Raw genomic sequence first — 25218 nt, 5'->3', positions numbered from 1 at the left:
TTGATAACCTCCAGTTTCAGTTCTGAGAGAGGATTCATCAACAAATAATAAGACAGGTTTCTTAACTGGAACTTCTAATAAATCCAAGTGAGCTACAGAGATTCTGTGATTAAGGAAAGACAACTGTGAGTGTCCCCTTCTGTTAAAAGCTAGAGAATGTCAGGATCCAGAGCACGAGAGTGGTAAAAAGAAATGTGAGAGGGAGAGAACAACACATGTCCTAAGAGGCTAATTAGCTAGCCGAAAGTGAAAACCTCTTTGTTCACAGATGACATGATTTTGTACACAGAAAATCCTAAGCATCCACTAAAACCTATTAGAATACAAGAGTCCCACAACATTGCTAGAATCAAGATCAATATACAAAAATCACTACTACTTCTGTACATGCACAACAGGCAATCCAAAAATGAAATTGAGAAAACAATTCCATGTATAATGTCACCAAAAAGAACAAAATACTTAGGAATAAAATAAAAAAGGAAGTGCAACATTTATATTCTGAAAGCTAAACACACTGGTTGAAAGAAATTAAAGAAGTTATAAAAAAGAAGTGGAAAAACATCCCATGTTCATGGTCAGAAGACATGCTATTGTCAAGATGACTGATCTATACAGTAAAGCACTCTCTATCAGAATCCCAGCTGTATTATTTGCGGAAATTGACATGTTGATTCTAATATTTACTAGGTTTGCTAGATATCAAGAATAGCCAAAATAACTTTTAAAAAGAAGAACACAGTAGAAAACCCCATACTTCACAACTTTGAAACCTACTACAAAGCTACAGCAGTTAAGATAGTGTGGTACAGATGTTGTAGATCAATGGAATAGAATCGAGAGCTCAGAAGTAAACCTACATGTCTATGGATGGCTAATTTTCAACAAGTATGACAGGACCATTCAATAGGGAAAAAATAGTCTTTCCTTTCTTCTCCTTATCTTTTTCTTTCTTTTTTCCCTTCCCTTAACCAATGATGATGTAACATTTGGAGGGCCTATGCACAAGAATAAAGTTGGACCACATCTCACCAATATGAACACAAAATAGATTAAAGACCTAAATGTAAGAACTCTTAGAAGAAAACATGGATCAAATCTTCACGACCTCAGATTTGACAGTAAATTCTTAGACATGACACCAAATGCATAAGCAATGGCAATAAAATAGAAAAACACAACTGAAACTCAAGTCTTTGTGCTTCAAAAGATACTTATTAAGAAATGGAAATAAAACCTACAGAATGGAAGAAAATAATTACAAATCATGTACCAATAAGGGGCTGATATCCAAAATATTCAAAGAACCAATAAAACTGGAAAATAAAAGACAACTAGATTAAAACAGCAATGCTTGAACTCCAAAACTATTGGCGAGAAATCAGAATCCTAAGCACTGCTGGTAGGACTGTAAAATATTGCAGCTACTTTGAAAACCAGTCTGGCAGAGTTACCATGTGACCTAGCAATTCTGCTCTTAGGTACATATCTAAAAGAGCAAAAGCATGTTTACACGAAAGTTGTACATGCATGTTTATGGCAGCATTATTTATAATGGACAAAATGCAAAAGTAACCCAAATGTACATCAACTGACGAATGGATAAGATGTAGTATATCCAAGCAAACAGAATGTTACTCAGCCATAAAATGTAAGGAAGTACAGATACCTGCGACAACATGGGTAAACCGCAACAATGTTATACTAAGTGAAAGAAGCCAGCCACAATGGACCATGTGTGACTGCATTGATAGGGATTTTCTAGAAGAGGCAAATCTATAGAGATAGAAAGTAGACTAGCTATTGCTTCAGGCTGGGGTAGCAGATGGGGATCAGGGGAGTGGCAGAGGGTATGGGGGTTTCTCTTTGGAGTGATGAATGTGATCTAAAATTGACAGTGATGATGTTGCACAGCTCTGGGAATACACTAAAAATGGCTCCAGGGCCATGTGGATGGCTGACCACACAATGACAGATGAGCTCAACAGCAGTTTATAAAAGGAAGACACAGAATGTCCCACTGGGCAACATGGGGATGCATGTGGGTGCAGAGTGGACTAGCAGTGGCTGTGGGAGGCAGTTTTGTAGAAATGAGGATAAGGGGACCCCTGGCTCCTGGGGGAGGAAGTGACTAGCTTGTCTGAACCCTTCTGCAAGCCGACTTCAACCTCACACATCTTACAAAAATAAAGCAAAACAAAATAAAATGGATTAAAGACTTAAGTGTAAAGCCCCAAACTACAAAACTTTTATAAATTAACAGGAGACAAGCTTTAGACCATGAATTAGGGATATGGTTCTTAGACACGACACCAGAAGCACAATGCATGAAGGGAAATTAATAACCTGGACTATCAAAATAAAAACCTGTTGCTTGGTGAATGGCCAAGTGGCCTTGCTAAAAAGAATGAAAGGACAAACTGTGGATTGTGAGAAAATATTCGCAAATTATCTATTTGAAAATGGAATCGCCTAGAATAAATAAAGAAATGAACAGTAACTGAACAGTAAAAGAAATCATCAGGGTTGGAGCTGTAGCTCAGTGGTTAAGCTCTTGCCTAGCATGTGTGTGGTCCTGAGTTCAATCCCCAGTACTGGGGGGAAAAAGAGAAAAACAAACAAACAAATAATCCAACTAGAAAATGAGCAAAACATACAAACAGACATTTCACCAAAAAGGATATGCAGATAGATGGTTAAGAAAAAAACACACACATGGAAGGAGTTCAGTGTTATTAACTATTAGGGAAATATAAATTAAAGCCTTAAGGAGATGTCACTATATACCCGCTAGAACAGCTTTTAAAATGGTGATAATACTACATGCTAGTGAGCATGCAGAGAGCATCTATCTCTTACACGTTGCTGATGGGAATATAAAATGCTAAGACCACTTTGAAAAAACAGTTTGGCAGTTTTTTTGTTTGTTGTTTAATACCAGGGATTGAACCCATGGGTATTTAACCACTGAGTCATATCCCCAGCCCTTTTTTATATTTTATTTAGAGATAGGATCTCACCGAGTTGCTTAGGGCCTTGCTAAGTTGCTGAGCTGGCTTTGAACTCATAATCATCCTGCCTCAGCCTCCCAAGCCACTGGGATAACAGGCATGTGTCACGGCACCCAGCTGGCAGTTTCTTTAAAAACAGAGCATATACTGACCATACATCTAGGAATCTTAGAACTTGGCATATTCCAGAGAAATGAAATCTTATGCCCATGCAGAAATAGGTATGGGGTTGGTATACACTTCAGAGAATTGAAAGCAGGGACTCAAAGACATGCTCATACACCCATGTTCATGGCAGCATTATTCACAATAGACAAAAGGTGGAAATAACCCAATTGTCCCTTGACAAGTGACTATATAAACACCACAGGGATGGAGTTATATATAGGCAACAGCTATATACATGACATATATATGGAGTTATATGTGTGTGCACACGCATGTGCATGCAAATGTTATTGATCTCTAAAGGACGATTCTGCCAAATGCTACTGAAGTGAAATCAACGAGAAAAAGGAGAAATACTGTGTGACTCTACTTGTATGAGGTACTCAGAGTAGGCATACTTCTTGAGACATAAAGGGGAATGGTAGGGCTGAGAGACAGGGAGGGGGAGTTAACATTTGGTAAGTACAATTTCAGTTTTTCAAAATGTAAAGAATTTTTCCCCCAGTGCTAGGGATTGAATCCAGGGGTGATCTACCACTGAGCCGTATCACTAGCTCTTTTTATTGTTTTTATTTCAAGATGGGGTCTCACTAAGTTGCTAAGGCTGGCCTTGAATTTGTGATGCTCCTGCCTTAGCTTCCTAAGCAGCTGGGATTACAGGTGTGCGCCACCACACCCAGCACAGATCAAATGAATACTATGAACAGAAGGTGATTATGATAGCACAACAATATGAATTTATTTAATGCCACTGTTCTGCACACTTAAAATGGTTAAGATGGTAAAGTTTACATGTATTTGCTACAATTTTTAAGGTTTAAATGTCTAAAATATGTACATGATTGTTTATGATAGCTTTGGTTGGAATAGCCCCAAACTGGGAACAAGCCAAATATGCTAGAAAGGGCAAATGGTTAAACAAATGGCAGTAATAATAAGTACTTAGTAATAAAAGTGAGAAACTAAAACAACTTGAATAGACATCAACAGTCTAAAAGCCAACTCAAAACATCACACACTATGTGACTCCATCTATTTTTTTTTATTTTTTATTTTTGTATTTGTTTCAGTTTAATCTTTAATGAAATACATATTTTATTTCAATTTCTTCTCTCTACATTTGAATGGTATCTATAAATAAATTTTATTCATCTTATGTCAACACATGAATTTCTTCTTTTGTGAGTAGGATGGTAATAACTAAATGTTCTCAAGTTTACAAAATTATAGATATGAAGAATAGATTGGTGGTTGCCATCTTCTAGATGGTGGGAGGGTGGATGAGTGTCTCTACAGGTGAAAGGAGGGATCTTTGTGGAGACAGGAGTTTTGTACATTGATGGTGGTGGTGGTGGTTACATAAGTCTACTTATGCTACAATTGCATAGAACTCCACACACACACTTTCACAGATGAGTCCATGCAAAACTGATTAATCTGAACAAACTCAGTGGGTTGCATCAATGCCAACTTCCTGGTTTTCACATTATAGTTCTGTAAAATATTACCATTTCGGGAAACTGGGTGAATGGTGCATGGGTATCTTTTTGTACTAATTTTGCAACTTCCTGTGAATGTATAATTATTTCAAATGTATAATTATTTAGGTATAAACAACATGCCAACCAAAATAAAAAACAAACTTGCTAGTGACCTTACAGCATTTGAAGGCTTGACCACAACACAGACCAGAAAGTTGCCACCGATCTGACCTGGGCTGTCCATACTGAACTGGCTTTTGTCTCACTTAGCCACAAAGGTCAGCAGTGCACAACAACTGTGTCACTTTTTTTTTTTAACATTTACTTTTTAGTTGTGGTTGGGCACAATACCTTTGTTTCATTTGTTCATTTTTCCGTGGTGCTGAAGATGGAACCCAAGGCCTTGCATGTGCTCTACCGCTGAGCCACAACCCCAAGCCAACTATGTCAGTCTTGGTCGGCTCTGCCCCGATTTTTACTTTTCTGTATATCTCAACATTCTAACCCTGATCCGATCCATCGTTAAAGACCATCTGAGCAGGAGTCCGTTTCTCACAACACATTCCTGCCGTCCTTTGTGGCAGGTTTGTGCATCATTTGTGCGAGAACAGACTGCATCAAGCGGAGCCTGAGATGCACGGGAAAACCCTGGGACACGCGTGTGTGACGGCCACACGTTGGAATCAGAATAAATGCAGAAATGCCTGTGAACTCGAGCAAAGGACTTCATCTCCAAACTCCAGGGCTTTCCTGGAGCGGGTTTCCATCTCTCCACCCTGTCTTATCCACCCTGTGGATCCTCCCTACACTTGGTGGGTCCCGGCCTTGGGTACCTTGGAGAGCTCGCTGCGCCAGCCCGACCTCCCGGGCGCTCACAAGCGGCCGCCTCCAACTCGCCGACCCGCGCCCCGGGCTGGCCCCGCCCCAGCCCCGCCCCCGGGCCCTAGCGCGAGGACCCCGCGGAGCTGTCCGCGGCTACGCCTGACCCAACCTACCCTGTGGCCCATCCGGATAATCCTTCCAACCCGATATGGGCTACGGCGTGGTCCTCGGCTCTCGCACCTCCAGCCCAGGGCTGGGGCCCGCCGTTTGACGAGGAGCCTCGCGGCAGGCGAAGGACCGGCTGCCCCGGAGGGAGGAGGCGCGGCTCGCGCTTCAGCATGGCGGCGGCGGTGCGCGCTGAGGGCCGCCTGCCTGCGCTGTGCGGTGTGTCGACCGGTGAGCGCGGGGAGGGGGCGCGGCAGCCGGGGGTCGCCGGGGCCTGCGGGAGTCCGGGCGGAGGGAAGTGAGCAGCGTCCCGCGTCTCTCCCATCCAGCCCGGGACCGCTCGGTGACCTTGCGCGGGTTCCTTCCTCTCGGCGTCGGGGCGCTTGGCTGTGAAGTGACGTGAAGTGCAGTCGGTTCTCCACGGTTCGTTTCGGTGAAGAGGAGGGAACTGGCGAGCCTTGCTTTCCCGGCGGGCAGGCGCGACCCCCGGGTCACATGGTGATGCCCACCGGGTTCGGGGCTGAGAGGCGCCCGCGGGGCTCTGAAGGTGACGGTGGTTGTCCAGGTGGAGTCGGAGAGCACTGGCCTCCGTCAGCTGAATTCCAGCTGCCGGTGGCCTCCGTGCAGAGACGGAGGACTCGGACGTCAGCCCGCAGTGTCGCCTTTCCTGTCCCCCGGGCCCTGGTGGGTTGTGCGCACCCTAGGAAGGCGCCCTGCTGCTGTGTTGCCTAAGGTTGGCTCCAGGGCCGCTGCGTGGCCGCCGCCTGCCTTCTCTACCCTATTTTGTTGTTAAGTCCACAGTTCAGCATTTCCAATTCTGGAACTCAGAGCCCCCTAAAACCCTCAAAGTTCTTTTTTTTTTTTTTTTTTTTTGGTAACTCATTTTGCAGCAAAAAATTTCACCAGCAATCTTGGCAGAAAATCTGACCTTAATATTCTTTTCTTTTGTCTTTATGATTGTCTCTTCCCTTTTATTTTTCTTCCCCCATCTCCTAGGATTTCAAGGCTGTCTTCCTTCATGAGTCTAAACTGTGTGCCAGCCACTGTCTTCCTCTGTTCATGCGTTTTCCCTCACTGCCTTCCCAGTCCCTTTATGGAGTAGATTCTGTTATTACACTCTTCATACAGGTGGTGGAGGGAGCCACACAGATTGAGCAAGGGACATAGGTTTTTGCACCCAAAATTCCTGACACCAAAGTGTGTTTCCCCGCCCCCCCCCTTTTTTGTCTTCTTGTGTATAACTATTTTTTTTTTGTTTTTTTTTTTAGCTTTATTGAACTATAATTCACATACCATACAGTTCATCTATTTGAAGTGCACAATATTTGCACAAACCTGTGCATTTATCATTATAATCTAATTAGAACATTTTTATCACTCCAAGAAGGAAGCTTTTTAGCTGTAGCCACCACTGATCTATTTTCCACTCTGCTTAGCTCTCCTGTTCTAGACATTTCATATAAGTAGAACCACATACATGGCTGGCTTATTTAGTGCAAGGTCATCAAGATTCATCCACATTGTAACATGTATCATCCTGAATTTCTTAGGGCTGAATTGTAACGTGTCCATCACCACACTTTATCTGCTCTTCAGTTGAGGGACACTTGGGTTGTTTTCCATCTTTTGGCTATTATGCCTAATGTTGCTGTAAACATCAGCATGCCATGTTTTTACATTGTGTGTCTATTTTCTTTTCTCTTGAGTATGTGCCTGGGAATGGAGTTGCTGGATAAAATGGTAATTCCACACTTGAGGGATGGCCAGAATGTTTTCAAAGTACCTGAGGGTACAGTGAGGGTTTTGATTTTTCTTTAGCAACATTTCTTATTATCTGTTCTTTTGATTATAGCCATCCTAGTGAGTATGAAATGGTATTAATTTGAAATTTTGATTTGCATTTCCCTGATGGATAATGAATGTATTTTCATGTGCTTATTAGCCATTTTTACATGTTTTTTTGAGAAATGTCTGTTCAAGTGTTTTGGCTCTTTTAAAATTGGGTTTTCATTTTATTATTGAATTGTAAGGAGTTCTAAAGATGTCTAATCAGATGTATGATTTGCAGAATTTTATTCCATATGTTGTTTTTTAACTTTCTTAATAGTTTGTGGGTTTTTTGTTTTTTGGTTTTTTTTTTTTGTTTTGTTTTTTTTTTTTTTTTTTTGTACTGAGGGTTGAACCCAGGGGTGCCTAATCACTGAGACACATCTTCAACCCTTGTTTATATATATATTTTTAGAGACAGGGTCTCACTGAGTTGCTTAGGGGTTTGCTAAGGCTGGCTTTGAACTCAACAATCCTCCTGCCTCAGCCCCTAGAGCTGCTGGGAATATAGGTGTGCACCACCAAGCCTGGCTTGATAGTGTTTTTTTGAGGCATACAAGGTTTTTGTTTATTTGTTTTTGTAGTGCTAGAGACTGAACCCAGGCATGCTGGTTCTTCTACCGCTGAGCTGAGCTTTATCCCCATCCCCGAAACACAGGTTTTAAATTTTGGTGAAGTCTGGTTTATGGGTTTTTTCTTTTTTTCTTTTAATCACTTGTACTTTTGGAGTTATGTTTCAGAAACATTGCTAGACCCGAGGTCATGATAATTTACCTCTGTTTTTCTTCTAGGAGTTTTATAGTTTTAGCTCTTACCTTCAGGTCTTTAGTCGATTTTGAATTAAGTTGTACATAAGGTGTGAGGTAGGGCTCCAACTTCATTCTTCTATGGGTTGACACCCTGTTATTCCAACACCATTTTTTGAACACATTCCTTTTCCCCTATTGAATGGTCATGGTCCCTCTGCCAAAAACCAGTTGCCCACAAATGCTGTCTAAGTCTGTCCTGGAGAACCACACTGTATTAAGGGTTACACAGGGAGGTACAGTCAGCCTGGTGCTGTGGGGGCTCCAGAGGGTGGAGGTTTCACAAGAGCTGCTCAGCCTCCAGGATCTGGTGGATCCAGGATCTCATATACAAAAGTGTATGAGAGCGAATTCAAGACTAACTGTGTGTTTGGATGGCTATGGGGAGGGTGGGGCAGGGGCAGCAGGAGGCTGGTGTGGAAGCCTGGGGCCATGTGGCAGTCCTGCAGGCTGTGCCCAGAATTTGTAACTTGGCAGCAGGAAGCCAGGGAAGGACATGTCAGGGCTGTTAATTGATGAAGCCTCTTACTGTAGAAAGGTGGTAAATACAAGGGGAGAGGTGGGAGACCCATTAAGAAACCTTTAACCTGTGTCTGAGTGATGCTAAGGCCTGAACAAAGAAGTGGCAGCAGGACCACAGCAGAGGTGTGGCCCACGGCAGAGGGATTTTTAAGGTGACTGCCAAGCATGAAGCCTGGTTGATGGGAGGGTGAAGAGAAGGTGCAGCATGATGGCAGCTACCTGGCCAGTGGTCACTAAGCCTGGAAATCACTCGTCCACTTCTCTTAGTTCTTTAATTCTGTGGATGGTTTTATTCTGTGAATGTTACTGTTTTATTTATTTTTGGGGTACTGGGCATTGCACCCTATTGTGCTTTACAGAGCCACATCCTCGACCCTTTATATCTCGAGACCTGAATTTGCACTTCCCCTGCCTTAGCCTCCTTGGTATCTGTGGTTGCGGGTTTGTGCCACAGTAGGTGGCTCACCTTATTATTTTAAATGTCCCTCTTCATGTAGGAATGTATCTTTAAAATTTATTTATTCTTGTTGGAGGCCTGTGGACATAGCTCAGTGGTAAAGCACTTGCCCAGCATATGTGAGGCTCTGGGTTCTATTGCCCACACCATAAAACAAGTCCACTTTTTGCTGAGTGCAGAGGCCTTCATCTGTAATCCCAGCAACTTGGGAGCCTGAGACAGGAGAATTGCAAGTTGGAAACCAGTCTGGGCAACTTAGGGAGACCCTTTCTCAAAAAACGAAGAGGGGATGTGGCTCAGTGATGAAGCACATGCCTGCAGGCTCCAGGTCCTGGGTTCAACCCCAGCACTGGAACCAAAAAATATTTATTTACTTATTTTTAATTGACAGGTCATTTCTGGTGCTGGCAGCTTTCCCTGAACACCTTTCCAACAGCTTCTATTTTGGCGCTGAAGACCACTCTCAGCAATGGTGAGATTCATTTGGGAAGTATCTGTTCTCATAAGATTTAATAAGAGTTTCTGTAGATTTGAAAATGTGAATGGACAAGGCATGTCCTTGATGATGGTATTGTACCGTCTTGAGTATTTTTCAAATTTTTTATGAGTGCAGTTGTGGTAGTTCAAGGCTTTAAAAAATAATGGTTGCCATTTTTGAGTAGGTATTGTGCACTAGGCTTGAAACATATCACCTTGTTCAGCCCTCACACTGGCTTTCATGAGCTTATTCGCATTTTAGAGATGATAAGCTGAATCTCTGAGAAGCCAAGTGACTTGTTCAAGATCATGCAGCCAGGCCAGGCACAGTAGTGCACACTTGTAATCCCAGTGACTTCGGAGGCTGAGGCAGGAGGTTGCAAGTTCAAGGCCAGCTCTGTCTTAAAATAAAAATAAAAAGGACTAGTGATGGGGCTCAGTGGTTAAATACCCCTGAATTCAATGTCCAGTACCTTCCCCCAAAAAAGAATGAAGAAATCACACAGCCAGTGAAGCAGGGCTGGTCCCAGAGCTTTCTGGCTGCTGTGATGCCCCCTCCTGTGGACACAGACTTCCTTGACATAGTGCAGGGCCTCTCTTCAGCTGCCTTCTGGGAAGTCCAGGCCAACCTTGCTGTGCAAGGAAGCCTGGCCCTTTCACCTTGAGCTTCTGGGACTCCTGAGTGCTGGGCTTCCCTGTGGGTCTCCTGCCTTTTCCTCTTGTAGACCCACCTGTGAGAGGCCTTGGAGATCCTGGGAGAAGTCCAGCTGACAGGGCTTTCTCCCTAATGGCAGATTTCCTAGGACCTGTCACACCCACTGTGAATCAACCAGTTTGATTTGTTGCTTGGTTGATTCACTCACTGATTTATAAACAACTCATTTTCCCCTTAACATGTGCCAGGCACTGCCCTGACCTGAGCTGGTGTAGGGCCTGATAGGGATAGCTGTCCTCACTGCAGGTTGCTGTGCTATTCCTTAAAATATTAACTTTCAGGCTGGGGGTGGGGCTCAGAGGTTGAGCCTTGCCTAGGGTGCCCAAGGCCCGCAATTGAATCCCCAGCTCCACACCGGAAGTAAAAAAAAAAAAAATTGAGTTTCCAAAAGGTCGTAAAAGGCTCAGAGCTTTCATTCCTAGTCCTTTTCTGCTCCTTCCCATCATCTAGGGACACTAATTCTTTCACCTTCCTCTGGTTATATTTCTAAATATGTTGAGTCTTCTTTAAACAACATTGTTATGCTAATTGGAGATGTAACAGTCTATCCTTACCCTTACTTTCTTCCAGTATAGGTAGAAGCCGAGTTTGGACTGAATCTCTGGGCATTGTTTTTGTTATTAAATTATGTGCACATTCAGAGCGGAGCTAGGTAGTATTCTACTGTTACATTTTTTCCTGAAATTAATAATTGCCTGACTTTTAAGAAGTTGATTGCTTTCCTTATCACTCTATTTTTCTAAATGCTGCAACAAATCAGTCAGAAACATAGTAATAAATTTTCTAAAATCTCTCACCAACCAGTTTTCCTAGAAGAGACCCAAGTGAGAAGGAAGGAGTTCTTGGTGTGGAACGTGATGTGTGCTGAGGTAGAACCCTGGGGGCCTCTCCGTCCCCACCTGAGGGGTTCTGGCCTATCCCACTTTAGGCTGCAGGGTTGTTGCTTCCTGAGTCTGGGGTCTCATGACCTAAACTTAATAAGAACTCAAAGGATCAGAACAGAGTTGATAAGTGAGGTGGATTGTGATCTGTAAGTGAGCTTCAGAACGTGACTCAGCCTGAACTACTGAACTTTCTTCTTTAAAAAATCATAACACGGGGCTGGGGATGTGGCTCAAGCAGTAGCGCACTCCCCTGACATGGGTGCGGCCTGGGTTCAATCCTCAGCACCACATACAAACAAAGATGTTGTGTCTGCCGAAAACTAAAATGTAAATAAAATAGTAAAAAAAAAATCGTGTGACACAATGTAAGCAAAACCATTTATACAAGTGTGCATGAAAATTGACTGTTGTTTTGGTGGTACTGAGGATTGAACTGAGGGGCACCCTATCACTAAGCCACATAACCAGCCCTTTTGATATATTTTTTCTTTGTTTATTTGTTTTGATGGTGCTGGGGATTGAATCCAGGGCCTTGTGCATGCAAGGCAAGCACTCTACCAACTGAGCTATATCCCAGACCTATGTTTTATTTTGAAACAGGTTCTTACTAAGTTGCTAAGGCTGGCTTCGAACTTGCAATCCTTTGCCTCAGTCTCCTGAGTCACTGGGATTACAGCCATGTGCCATGCACCCAGAAAAAGTGACTATTTCTAATGTGTACAAAGCCCTGGGTTCAATCCCCAGTTCTTCCCTGCCTCCCATTAAAACAAACAAACAAAAAACAAGTGGCTATTTCTAAATTCTAAAGTTGATTTCTTTTTATTTTTGACATTTGGTTTCTTTTAGGCTGGGTACATTATTAGCTATGAGTGATATTTCAGTCTTTCCAAAAAAATCTGTTAATAATTTTTACACTTCTTGAACTACATTAAAGATTATAATGCTGAACAGAGCAAGATGAAATGTTTTAATATTAGATATGTGTTGCAGATGAAGGTGTTTACAAGAAAGGCTGTGTATAGCAGAATGAGATTTGTAATGATAAAGTTCTGGTTTGTTAAACAATGAAGACCCAGGGCTGGGGTTGTAGCTCAGTAGCAGAGTGCTTGCCTAGCATGTGAGGCACTAGGTTTGATCCTCAGCACCACATATAAATAAATAAAGATCCGTCAACAACTTAAAAACAAATGAAGACCCAATGTTTTCTGGCTACATTTTATTTGGTAGTTCATCAGGTGGGCTACAGGTCTAGAGGACATCTGTGTGCTAGGTGCGATCTCCCTCCCCACAGGTGAACAAATCATCTGGAATGGAAATTAGTGTTGAAATCTCATGCAGTCATCCAGTACCTTGTGGCATTGGCAAATCTATCTCATAGGCCTACATTTGAAACAAAATGGTCGTATTAAGTGCTGTCCAGTAATCAAAGATTATCCCTTTGTGTTTGGGTCTCTGTATTCAGTGGAACTATTTCGATGGCTTCCTACCACCCTTAGATGTCACTCTCCCTGTCCTTACCCGCTTTCTTTCTCTGGTCCTGTGAGTCATGGTTGATGCTGCTGATGAATCTGCAGTTACTGTCCTCTGCATGGCTTCACTCAGACTTGAAAACAGCTGTTGTCATGTTTTTGTTTTGTGTTTATCAAGCCAATACCCTAAAGGCCACTTTCCCTCCAGGGCTGTTTGAATCCTGTCACTTCTCTAGTGAAGCACAGAGCTCAAGAATCTGTGCATGCACTGATCTTGCCAGCACTGTCCCACTCCTTCATCACCACCTGTTCCTGTCACCTCTGCCTTCTTCCTCACCTGACACCGCCATCCCTGGGACTGGTCAGATGGCTTCCTCTCAGACATGGCTGTTCTAAAACCTTTTCTCAAGTAATAGATGCATGTGGTTAAAAAAAAAAAATCCCTCAAAATACAAAAATGCGGGTCTTTCACATCCAGCCTTAAATGCCCCTGTTTTCTTCCACAGAGGCAGCCGCTCCTCAGTGTCTTGCGTGATCTTCTGGAGTTGTCTACAGCATGCCTTCCCTGCTTCCCTATGTTTTGAACATAAAGGGCAGGGTACCCTCTACACATTGAGTCTTGTTCTTCTGAACAGTTTCACTTGAAGGTCTTTCCTCATCTGTCCACTGCCCAGCTTCATACAGCAGAGGGCGCCATTTGCCCAGAGCAGCCCAGGAGCTTGGGCTGGGTAATGCAGGGCAGAAACCCTGGTTGTACAGAGCTTTCTTGAGACTGGGACATCCACTGTGGAAATGAACCATGACCTCTCTAGGAAGGGCATTTAGGTGGCTTTCATTCCTAAAAGTTTGGTTTTATTTTTTAAATAACAATTGTCCTCAAAATATGATTCTTAAAAGATTAGAATTTTTAGTGACTTATTTTCATCAAGTCACAGTTATTTGGTGCTGGCAGCTCCACAGCTAGGGAGCATCTAACTTGGTTTTATTTCATCTCTCTGTAGGCCCTTTGTCACTGCAGGGAACCAGAGACAGCTGACACTTCACCAGCTTGAGCCATGCGCTACAGACACAGTGCTGTATCTCTCCTCCCACCAGCCGGTCAGGCCAGCAGTACAGACCCTACAGCTTCTTCACTAAATGTAGGTAGACTGGCACACACTTCCACTTCCTGCAACAGGAAAGTAGGGGTGCTTTCCTATCTTAATTTTTCTTCTGTCATAAACGAATTAACATTTTAGTGATTATTCAACTAAAAATGCAACTAGAATTATCTCATGTGCTACAGCTGTATTTGGAGAGCACTAGTTTATCTGAGCCCCTCATTTGGGGCACCCAAGGCCTAGAAGTATTGAATTGTGCCCCAGATACCCTGCTGATTTAGAGTCACACCAAGAAGGCCCTTACTGTTTTTAGCTGGGCCTTTGCTAGGACATATTATTTGGAGAAGTTCAAGAGACGTCACTACTGAGACCTGAGTTGTGATTGGCAGACATCAGGGAAGCAAGTCTACTTACTGGTCAGGGACTTACTGGGATTTAATGTTAGCCATCTTTTGTGGAAACAAAGTGGAATTGTCTCCTCTTGTGTTTTCCAAATGTAATCATGTTTTATGTTCACTGTATGATTTTATTTTATTTTCATTACCTCAGTGACATGGATGAAGCTGGGCTTTGTGGCCTTTCTTATTCTTAGGAGAGTGTAGATCTTTGCTTTACAACTACAGAGTTTTTAAAAACCCCGTTTCCTTACAGTGACAGCAGATGAGCTCTGGAAAGGTGCTTTAGCAGAGACTGGTGCTGGGGCAAGAAAAGGAAGAGGCAAAAGAAGCAAAAAAAAGAGAAGGAAGGATCTGAACAGGGGTCAGGTCATTGGTGAAGGTAAACGTGTTTGGTTGTTTTGACAGTTTTCAGATTTGGTCCTGAACTTGGGGTGGGAAACTGATGATCTTGGGAAGGGGAGAAATAGCAAGCAAGCTGGGTCTGAGGGAGGCCTGGGGGGGCCCAACGGCAAACTTTGTTCTAAAAAGAGTCTATGTGCTTTTAAAGTGTTTTCCCCCGATTTTATGGATATTTGGCAAACTGGAAACATTCTCATTAAGTGCATAAGAATCCATGGTTTAGAGTCCAACCAGGGGGCTTACCAGCTGCCCCAGAGTGTCACGTACTCCATGGGGCACAGCTGTGATAGGTCCTGTGCTGCACACAGCCCAGTGCAGGCAGGTGGAGCTCGCAGAGAGCTGGCAGGCTTCCCCTGCCCAGAGAAGACAGTGACCAAGAGCAGATCTGTAGTCACAGGGCCTGTTGCCGCTACTCAACTGGGCCGCTGTCACACAGAAACTGCCCTGGACAGCGCATGGTTGGACAGGCCCAGCTGTGTTCCGGTAAAACTTTATTTACAAATCAGCTGGTGGGCCGAACTTGGCCTTGGTCCTTCACGTGCTGATGTGATTGTTTATACTTGTGCTTTTGAAAGCAAAAATAGGACAGGTGAACTTGAATTGGCTTATTTTTACTGTTGTGCAGACTCATCGCTTTTGATACTAACAACCTTTCAGAAATAAAGGAAGCACCTTGTGCTGCACTTCTAAGATTGCACATCTGCTTGGGTGCTTTTACTACTTGTATCTTGTTTTAGTTTTTAAGCATTTGTTATTTATTTTTAATAATGTTAATAATAATAATATTATTATTTTTGAGACAGGTCTTGCCATCTGGTCTTGCCAGGCTGGTCTTGAACTTGCAGGTTAAAACCTCCCTCCTGTCTCAGCCTCCCACCTAGCTGGGACTGCTCACATGCACCACTGTGTCTGGCTACAATTTATTTTTTCAAATTATAAAAATTGTATGCATACCTTCTCAGTAAAAACGCAGAGTGTAGAGAAAACTAAAAGCCCCTGATGTCCTTCCTGCCGTCCACATTCCTATTGTCTCCCCTGAGGGGCCACTGGTCTCATATTGGTATTTCCTTCAGTTGTTTTTGTGTGTGCTGGTGCGCGCTTTTGTATCAATTCCCTAAAAGAAATAGATATCCTCTTTAAAAAGAAAAGAAAAGAAAAAGATAATTATACTATATGGTACATGCAGTTGTATAATCTGCTTTTTTTTTTTTTTAACCCAATAAGAGGTCTCAGGGCTGGACATGGTGGCAAACTTCTTAACCCCAGCGACTGGGGAAGCTGAGGCAGGAGGATGACAAGTTTCAAGGCCCGCCTCAAGAATTTAGTGAGATCCTGTCTCAAAATAAATAAAAAGGGTTGGGGATGTGGCTCAGTGGTAGAACGCCACTGGGTTCAATTTCCAGAACCAAAAGTAATAATAATAACATGTCTTAGAAATCATTCCACATCAGAACCTGGAGAGCAACGTTTTTTTGTTTTTTTGTTTTTTTAAGAGAGAGAGAGAGAAATTAATATTTTATTTTTTAGTTTTTGGTGGACACAACATCTTTATTTGTATGTGGTGCTGAGGATTAAACCCCGCGCCGCGCGCATGCCAGGCAAGCGCACTACTGCTTGAGAGCCACATCGCCAGCCCGAGAGCAACGGCTTTTGATTTTGTGCAGGATATGGCACCTGCTGGCTGTGCGTTCAGCCGTTCCTCTGTTGCCGACTCTGTTGCCGACCTGCGTTACAGGTCGTGTTTCAGCAGACATCTTAGCGCTCACAGGCCTCACAAGTGTTTCTCTTGGTAAAAGTGAAAATGGGGTCACATGCCTGTAGGGTAGATGTGCATAAAACTGTGACAGTGCCAGGTCACCTGCCAAGTGATCGCATCAGCTCCAACTCCACAATACTGTGCTGGTGTCTGTCCACGCATTCCCTGGCATCTTAGCAACATGAAGAGTGAGCACCTTTTAGAAGTTGTCACTTACCTATAATCTTTACCCTTCAGGACGCTCCGGCTTCTTGTGGCCGGGTCTGAATGCCCCTCTCATGAGAAATGGAGCCGTGCAGACCATTGCCCAGAGGAGCAAGGAGGAGCAGGAGCAGGTGGTGGCTGACATGCTCCAGCAGAGGGAAGAGTGGGACTGGAAGCTGAGGATGAAAGTGAAGCGGGAGCGAGGCTGGAGCGGGAACACATGGGGTGGCCTCAGTGTCGTTCCCTCGGACCCTGGTCCCAATGGAGGTAGTGGAGGCCTGGTTTGCTTGCCTTTGGTAGAGGACGTATCGTCCTACAGTGTTTCTGAAAATAATTTTATTGTTTACTTGTCTGTTTAGATTACCCTTTCTGAAAAAAGAATTTGACCTCTTTGACTAACTTTCCACATTGTTATCCCGGTTGCATTTGTGGGACACTAGAGGCCTGTAACCAGGAAGTGTTCCTCCAACAGGATGGAAAGCCCTGGGTCCCAGTGCCTTAGCAGGTGCCTTAGACATGGTGGTGTGCATTATAGATCTGTAGGGCACAGCGTTTCCCAAACACGTGGCCTCAGGCTTGGAGTGCTGTTTAACAGCAGAGTTGAGAGACCCCAGAGAGCTGTCACTAAGCCTTCGTAAAAGCAAACATGAAACAAAAACTGAGGACACTTAGGCTGAATTAGAAAACAAAGCCTCCCCTCCCCACAAAGGCAGATTCACCTGAAAATCTTGCTCTTGCCAGTGAGTGGGAGAGGAGGAAGCAAACAGGAGTTTGGCTCAAAGTAGAGGAACGGTTGGGCTGGAGAGGATGGGGCGAACGTGCAGGAGGGTGGAGGTCTGGGAGGGAGAGGACCTGCCCACGAGCCAGGTCCCCAGTAACCAGATCCAGAGTTTAGACAGACAGGCTGCTGTTAGCCAGCAGGGGCAGGGTGCAGGTTTGGGTGAGCCTGTGCAATGGGGGTGGAAAGGCGGGGAGGTCACCTGGTATCTGGTAGCTTCGGTCAGGAGTCATCAAGCCAGATAGTGGCATTGGTGAACATGGCCACCAGAATGTTTCTTGATGAGAAGGTGGCACTTGGCACTGGCTTCACTATCACCCAGTGGGTGGGACCCTGGCAGTGTCCAGGAAAGAAGATTGACTCTTGAGCTGACCGCTTTCAAAGCCGACTGCTGGGTACAGAAGCTTTTATTCTGCTCTCCTATTTTATTATGTAATTGAGATTTTCTGTAATAAGTAAAAGCAAGAGAATTGGGGAGTGTTGGAAACAGCTGTGGTGGTGAGCAGAGGCTGAATTAAGAGAACTGAAAGCTGAGGAGCCTGAGGAGCCGGGAGTTCGCGAGCGGGTCAGACCCGCAGTTGGTGAGCGTAGGCCAGGCTCTGATCTCTCCCGGCAGCAGCAGCAGGCCACTTGTGACCAGACAGCTGCGTGTGTTCTGGCCTGGAGAGGGCGGTAGAGACAAAAGTGTAGGGATTGAGGACGTTGGCGAGATCTATGAGGAGTGAGGGACTTTGGTGTCTTTGAGGGACTTTGGTGAGAGAGGCTGTGAAGACCCCAGGAGACCAGATGGGAAAGCAGCGACGAAGGCTCTGGAGGTGTCGGTGCTCCAGGAATCTGTGCCTCGGGAGCCGGCAGCAGGGAGCTGGAGAGGGGGAGGCTTCGGTCAGAGAGCCGTGGCTGAGCTCGTGAAGTCAGGCCAGGCAGTCCCCGTGGATGATGGGAACTGGGGCGCAGCCTGGAGAGTGGCACCAGAGAGCTCAGGTTCTTCCCATTAGAAGTCTGAGGGCACCTGGGAAAGGCTGTTACACGTGAGCAGCTTGGATGCTCTTATCTGTGTGCTTTTTCTTCTCTCCTTGTAGAGACCTATGAGGACTTTGATACCAGGATACTCGAGGTAGGCCTGCCGAGCTCAACTCCCAGGGTCCTCTGGAGAGGCTGCCGGGGTCGGGTGGGCAGGAGGAGCTGAGCAGAGCTGTGGTCACAGTGATCTCTCGGACACAGACTCAAGTTCAGGGAGGAATTAACACAATTTGAAGTTCAGTTCCTTCATGTTGGTGGTCCCCACTGCTGCCTTGGTTTGTGGGGATTATGAAATTGAGGTTTGTGAGGGGCAAATTCAGGAACAGAATTTGGAGATTATGTTAAGTTCCTTCTTCCTGGAGCTAGAGTGTGCTATGTGGTGGCCTCTTGTGGAGCTGTACACCAGTTGTATCTAGGACACAATCAGAGAACAGGTTGGGAGGAGCAGGGGCAGGGGCAGAAAGCCTCAGGTTATGGCCAGTGTGCAGTTTGACTAGGGCAGTGGTCTCTGGGCTGCTCACAGATCCTGTATCAGGTGTGCTTGAACCACCCTTCCAGGGTGGTTCTCTGATGGCCAGTGTTCCTTGGAGCTGGCACTGTGCATTTAATCAGTGTTTCATAATGTGGGACAGCCGGGCGCGGTGGTGCACAGCTGAAATCCCAGTAGTTTGGGAGGCTAAGGAGGGAGGATGGTGAGTTCCACAGCCTCAGCAAAAGCAAGGCCCTAAGCAACTCAGTGAGACCCTGTCTCTAAATAAAATACAAAAAAGGGATGGGGATGTGGCTCAGTGGTCAAGTGCCCTGAGTTCAATTCCCAGTACCTCCCCAAATTGTGGAATAATTTATATATCAAATTTGTGACAAAGCCTCTCTGAATATGTATATTATTTCTTCAATATCAGTTATATTATGGAATTTTTAAAATATGTTTACAAGTATTTTATGTTGGTATCCCATTGTGTGTTATTTCCCCCACCCCAATTCTAGAGATTGAACCCAGGGCTTTGTGCATTGCTAGGCAAACACTCTGCCACCAAACCACATCCCCAGCCCTTTTTACTTTTTATTTTGAGAAGGGTCTCACTAAGTTGCCCAGGCTGGCCTTGACTTTGCCTTCTTCCTGCTTCAGTCTCCTGAGTCACATGGATTACAGGCGTGTGCCCCTACACACACCCCAGTTCATAGCTTTTGAAAGTTAATCCCACTGAAAGAGTCTTTCATATGTAGGTTGTTTCCTATAAGATCATTCAAAAGTGTGGCCTCAGCCTCCCTTTTCCTTAAACTTCTTCCTAGGAAGGAAAGGGGACAACTGTCATTTAAGCAGTTTAGTTAATAGTTTCATAATTCCTGGCCTTTAAAATAGGCTGAAAAAATGGGAGATTTTCCTGAAATTTATAATGAATAGGTGTTTCCAAATTCTGTATTCTTGTTTAAGCCTGATCCTTAACATAGCAATCCAGTCCTGCGAAGTTTTTTCCTTACGTTGCATTTCAGCATTTCTAAGATATTTTAGTACCTTTGATACTGGAATTTGTCTTATAATCAGTGTTAAACTATTTCAAAGTTTAATCCATAGTGTTTTCTTTCCTGTGTACATTTATTAAGATGGGGTATATTGAGTTGTGTAGTTGTAAATTCCTTTAAAGATTATCTTAGTTAACTCTCCTAATAACCCAATGAAATAGGAAGAGAAAGTCTTATTTCCATTGTGTTCCCGAAATGCTCCAGAGGGAGGGTTTGTTTGGGAAGTTTGCTTTTGTGCGTACAGACTGGAGGAGGTGCTGGGTCCTATACCAAGCCTTGTGTGGCTGAGCCAGCAGGTCCTCGTCCTCTACCTCAGAGTTTTCTTCAGCTGTCCTATTGATGAAGCATTTTGTTTTTTAGGTAAGAAATGTTTTCAATATGACAGCCAAAGAGGGAAGGAAGAGATCAGTCCGTGTCCTGGTGGCTGTGGGGAATGGGCAGGGAGCTGCAGGTGAGTGGGGTGACGCTGGACACAAAGAGGCCTGGCTGCCCGGCTGGAAGCCAGGGCCCTGCTGCCAGTCTCACTTTTTCTAGAGCCGCCTAGAGGTCTGGGCTCACAAACCTGGTGGTAAACCACGAAGCTTCTCAGAGAAAGAAAGAAAAGCTCTTCAGGCCTACATCTGAGGACTGGGTATTTTAAAGGGCTTAAGACACTATTGTATGGTGCATAATAGTGAAAACTTAGAACAAGTTCAATCGGGCCTGGTTACAGGATAGCTGTCCAATATAATATTCTTTGTTTTAATATTTATTTTTAGTTATAGGTGGACACAAGATCTTTATTTTTTATGTGGTGCTAAGGATCAAACCCAGTGCCTCACGCATGCCAGGCGAGTGCTCTCCCTCTGAGCCACAACCACAGGCCTCCAAAGTAATATTCTATAGCTATTAAAGAATTGTGAAAAATTACTTACACAATAAGTAATTTTGGTTAAAAATTTGTCATGTAATCATGATTTTTTTTTAAAGTCATTTATATGCAAGGAAAAAAACTAGAAGACTGTACACTGACTGATAAGTGTTCACCTGGGTTAGCAGGTTTGTCATTTAAATTTTCTTCTTTAGACTTTTAAAGTTTCCCTACTGAACATCTTGTTTTTGAAATGTGTTCACATAGAACTGAAAAACTGTTTGTTGCTTCCTTTTGAAAATTTCAAAGCAAAAGCAAAATACATGATAGTGCATTGCTGTAAGAGACCATGGTTAGCAGTTACTGTTGTCTCTTTTCAAAAATATCTTTTCTGAAATTTTGTGTCCATGTTACCTCCCTTTACCTTTTTATCAAAAGCTTAGCAGAGATCTTATTATAGCCATGAATTTGCACCTTGCTCTTCTTGCTTGGTTTTGCCCTCAGAGGTCTTCTGTTAGCATAAGCAGATTTCTGGTATTGGTTTCCTAGTGTTCCAGTGTGTGCATAGACATGATTTTTGACCCAATCCCTATTGTTTCCAAATTTGTATCATTTATTACAAACAACAACAATAACATTGACCTTTTTGTACATGGAGCTTGTTGAACTTTTGGAAATATAGAAATAGGAGAAATGTCTTGAAATTGCTGCCGCACTGGGTGTAAATGTCAAGTATTGCCAGATCTCCTCCTCAAAGGTTGCATCAGTTTATGTCCCTCTGTACCACCCATCCTTGCCCTGAGTAGTATCAGACTTTGCTGATTGTCAGTATGATCCCTGAAACGTCTCTCCCAGTTTACACCTGTACTTTCTAAGTTAGGAGAGTGCCGACGCCATTTTGCGTGTTCATTGGCCGTTGCGCTTTCCCTTTGGACATCTGTCAGTTCAGGTGCTTTGCCTATTTTTTTTAATTGGGTGGTTTTCTTGTCTTTATTGATTGGGATTAGCTTCTTGTAAGTTAAGGACATGAGCCTTTTTTGTCTTATCATATTTTGACTTAGTTTTGAATTTTTTTCCACATCGAAGCTTTAAAATCCACAGAAGTTTTAAACCTTAACATAGCAAATTTATCAGTCCTAGGTCACTTCTGGTTTGTGTTTTGCTTAGAAAGTCTCCTTTTGAAGATTATAAGTAAGTCCACTCATATTTCCCTCTAGGACTTCCATGGTTTACTTTGTTCTGTTTAAACTAGGAACTGGAATTCAAGCCCTTTTCATCCCAGGCCTCAGATGTCTTGATGTCTTGCCTATTTTATTTTCCTGTGTATAATTTTAAAACAAAGTACTTTTTTCAAATTAAATAATAAATGGTGGCAGCAAATAATGGAAGCATTTCTGCAACTTGTGATAGACCTCATTTCTTAGGGTAAAGCATTTACAAATTGGAAACTATTAGGTTTATTTTTCTGGTTAATTAAAATTGAAATTCTACTGAAATCATAGTTTTACTCTATAACAATGTATTTTTCCCCTATCCCTTCTGGTCATTTTAATCTCTTTGCACAAGTGCCCCAAAACATTTGCCTTTTATAAATATAGAGCATACTTAATTTTAAAAATTGAGTATATTTCATTTTATTAGAGATTTATAAAAGGTCATGTTATGTATCTAAATGTCAAGTCTGTAGAATGCCTCAGAACAGATGAGCACATCTCTGGCTTTCTTCATGGCTGGTTGTGCAGAGCAGGTGTTCTGTGGGCAGTTGAAAGAAGGGCATGAAATGCTGTAGAGCCCAAACTGGGAGCTGGGGAGAGGCACAGGCTGGGTCAGAGTAGCTTTCCTTTTCATAAGTTTTGCTTTTTCTTTTGAAGGTTTTGCCATTGGGAAGGCCACTGAGCGGGTGGATGCTTTCAGGAAAGTACGTGCATGTTTTTCTTTGTTAACATTTAGTAGAAGATGAAAAGCTCTGTGTTCGCATGGGGGCACTGCAGGCACACAGTCACGTATCACGGAGGAATCGTCAGTGTATGTGTGATAATGATATTGTGGCTAAGTCCCTATCTTTTAAGGTGCATAGGTGGAATTTTTTATAATAAAATACTTTATAAAATAGTTTTGAAACCCAGCGAGAGATTTAGGAGAATTTGTTCCTTCCTTTCTTCAGGCAAAGAACAAAGCCATCCACTATTTGCATTACATAGAGCAGTATGAAGACCATACAAGTGAGTGTGGGTCTTTTCTTGTAAGATTTGCAGAATGCCACTGTGTCCTGGTGTGTCTGTGACATGCCCAATGGGTGTCTTTGTGTTGCTGTGACTGCATTCTTACAAATGTGCAAAATGAGGAAACAGCCTGGCCTGGGGGGTGGCAGGAGAATGAGTGGGGTCAGCGTCTGTGTGTCCTGTGGGCTGGCTGCTTAGGGCAGCACCCAGTGCTCTGTGGCTTTTGCAGACATTAAAGCCACATGCCTGACCCTCCTGTGTCTGCTTTACCCCCCAGTATTCTATGACATCTCCTTGAGATATAAGAGGACACACACATCAAGATGAAGAAACAGCCCACAGGTAACTGGAAAGCTCTGACTCTCTGTTGAACATAAAGCAGAGAAAGCACCACAGTCCCACCCTCCCCCCTGGGGTTGTTCGCCTCTCCTTGAACTCATCCTGAGAGTGACAGATGGAAGGCCTGAATTAGGCTGAGGAAGGCGAGGCTCCTGGGGAAGAAGCCAAGGTCAGGCTGCACAGGCCCAGGCCTGTTCCCGGAGTGGCTGAGGCAGGCGGAGCAGGTGGAGGTGGTCCCGTTGGATGAGTGGGCACGGGTTGGATGAGTGGGCACTTGGTTCCTCCTGGAGCCTTCACCCAGCTGGACGGTGTTCCTTCCTGCCAGTCACGTGCTGTTCCTCTACAAGTGTCGTGGTGTTAGGCTTGTTATTTGGTGCTGGGGATTAAAGCAGAGCCCCACACCTGTGAAGCACGCGCTGTCACGGAGCTCCCCCAGCCCCTCACCATTGAGTACTGTTGAACTTCTATGATCTCTATTCATTGAGGCACTGGGTGAGCAGAAATGGCCTTTCTTGTCTTGTGGACAGGCCACAGGCAGTGTTGGTTATGGGGACAGTCACACCCAGTGCACTCTTGGTGCAGAATTCTTAAACATTTGGATTTGCATTTTGCTTGCAGTTCTGTAGTAAGAACCTGTTTCATTTGACTGTAGTTTTTTAAATCTCAGGAGTTCAGGTCAGGAGCTGGGCGCAGTGGTGCACACCTGTAATCCCAGTGACACTCAGAAGGCTGAGATAGGAGGATTGCAAGTTCCAGGCCAGCCTCAGCAACTTAGTGAGGCCCTAAGCAACTGAGCTACTGCCTTGTGCCTTCCTCAGTGCTGTCAAGAGGAGGAGGAGGGCCACCTTCATCAGGGTGGCCAGAGGTGGCCTCTGAGCAGGGGCAGTGTGAGTGAGATCCTGAAGGAAGAGGAGCAGAGGGGAAGGTCTGGGAGAACGTTCCAGGCTGGTGCATGCCCCAGGTGCAGTGTGCCCTCGTGCACAGGCCATGTGAGGACAGTGCAGTAAGTGGGGTCAGGCACGGTGTGTGTGTGTGAGATAATGATATTGTGGGGGGAAGATCCTGCAGATGTCTTTGTTTAATTCAGAGAGCAATGGCCAGTGAGAGGTTGTGCCCCGGAGCCTTGATTTGCTGAGGATCAAACCCAGTGCCTCACACATGCCGGGCAAGTGCTCTGCTCTATAGCCCCAGCCCTGGCTTGTGTTTTTGAAGCTCTTCTGGAGGAGGGATTGCCGGTGGCCAAGAGCAGGGCACGTGGCTAGAGGGGAGGAGACCACCCCAGCACTGAAGGCCATCAGGGAGGTGAGAAAGCACTCCAGGAGCCACCAATTCAGGAGACGCTGCCACTTAGGCCAGAAGGTGTTCCCAGGAGAGGGAAGTGGTGTCGCTGCCAGGGCAGCTGAGTGGTCTAGGAGGGTGAGGACAGGCGTCTCCCTTGATGGTAAGCAGGCATGGACACGGGAGCTGGCCTGGGCAGAGGGCCAAGAGTTTTCAGGCACTTAAGTTTTAATGTAAGTAATATCCTGGTTTCCCCCCCACTGCGTTTAAGGTAGATGTTCTGTTTAATTTTTGTACATACCATTGAATAAATGTCGTCCTAGAAGTCACACCAGCTGGGGGTGGTGAAGCCAAAATGTCATTCCCTAAACCCAGAGCCACACGAAAGACAGCATGCTGGCAGGTGCTCAGTCCATTTCCTGTCTCCTAGGATACGGCCTGCGCTGCCACAGGGCCATCATTACCATCTGCCGGCTCATTGGCATCAAGGACATGTATGCCAAGGTCTCTGGGTCCGTCAACATGCTCAACCTCACCCGGGGCCTC

General features: G+C 44.4%; 1 protein-coding gene and 1 long non-coding RNA gene across 2 annotated transcripts in view; one reads left to right on the top strand and one right to left on the bottom strand.

Moving 5' to 3' along the window:
* The window catches only part of LOC144369318 (uncharacterized), a 12141-nt gene extending 5079 nt beyond the window's left edge, over nt 1–7062 (bottom strand). The window contains exon 1 of the long non-coding RNA XR_013428837.1: nt 5494–7062. This is a non-coding gene — a long non-coding RNA (uncharacterized LOC144369318). The remainder of the gene's footprint in view (nt 1–5493) is intronic.
* On the top strand, nt 5720–25218 carry LOC144369317 (small ribosomal subunit protein uS5m-like). The gene is made up of 13 exons (XM_078028900.1): nt 5720–5878; nt 5977–6070; nt 9651–9731; nt 13806–13943; nt 14556–14681; nt 16695–16928; nt 18519–18553; nt 20344–20434; nt 20742–20813; nt 22705–22751; nt 22998–23055; nt 23333–23397; nt 25103–25218. Exons 6-12 carry the CDS (start codon nt 16736–16738, stop codon nt 23380–23382), a joined length of 546 nt encoding a protein of 181 aa, XP_077885026.1. The 5' UTR covers nt 5720–5878; nt 5977–6070; nt 9651–9731; nt 13806–13943; nt 14556–14681; nt 16695–16735; the 3' UTR covers nt 23383–23397; nt 25103–25218.

The sequence above is a fragment of the Ictidomys tridecemlineatus genome, chromosome 12, assembly GCF_052094955.1.
Source record: "Ictidomys tridecemlineatus isolate mIctTri1 chromosome 12, mIctTri1.hap1, whole genome shotgun sequence".
In the NCBI taxonomy this organism is placed as follows: domain Eukaryota; kingdom Metazoa; phylum Chordata; class Mammalia; order Rodentia; family Sciuridae; genus Ictidomys; species Ictidomys tridecemlineatus.
Note: the sequence above shows the minus strand (reverse complement) of the source record. Positions and strands in the feature narration are given on the sequence as shown.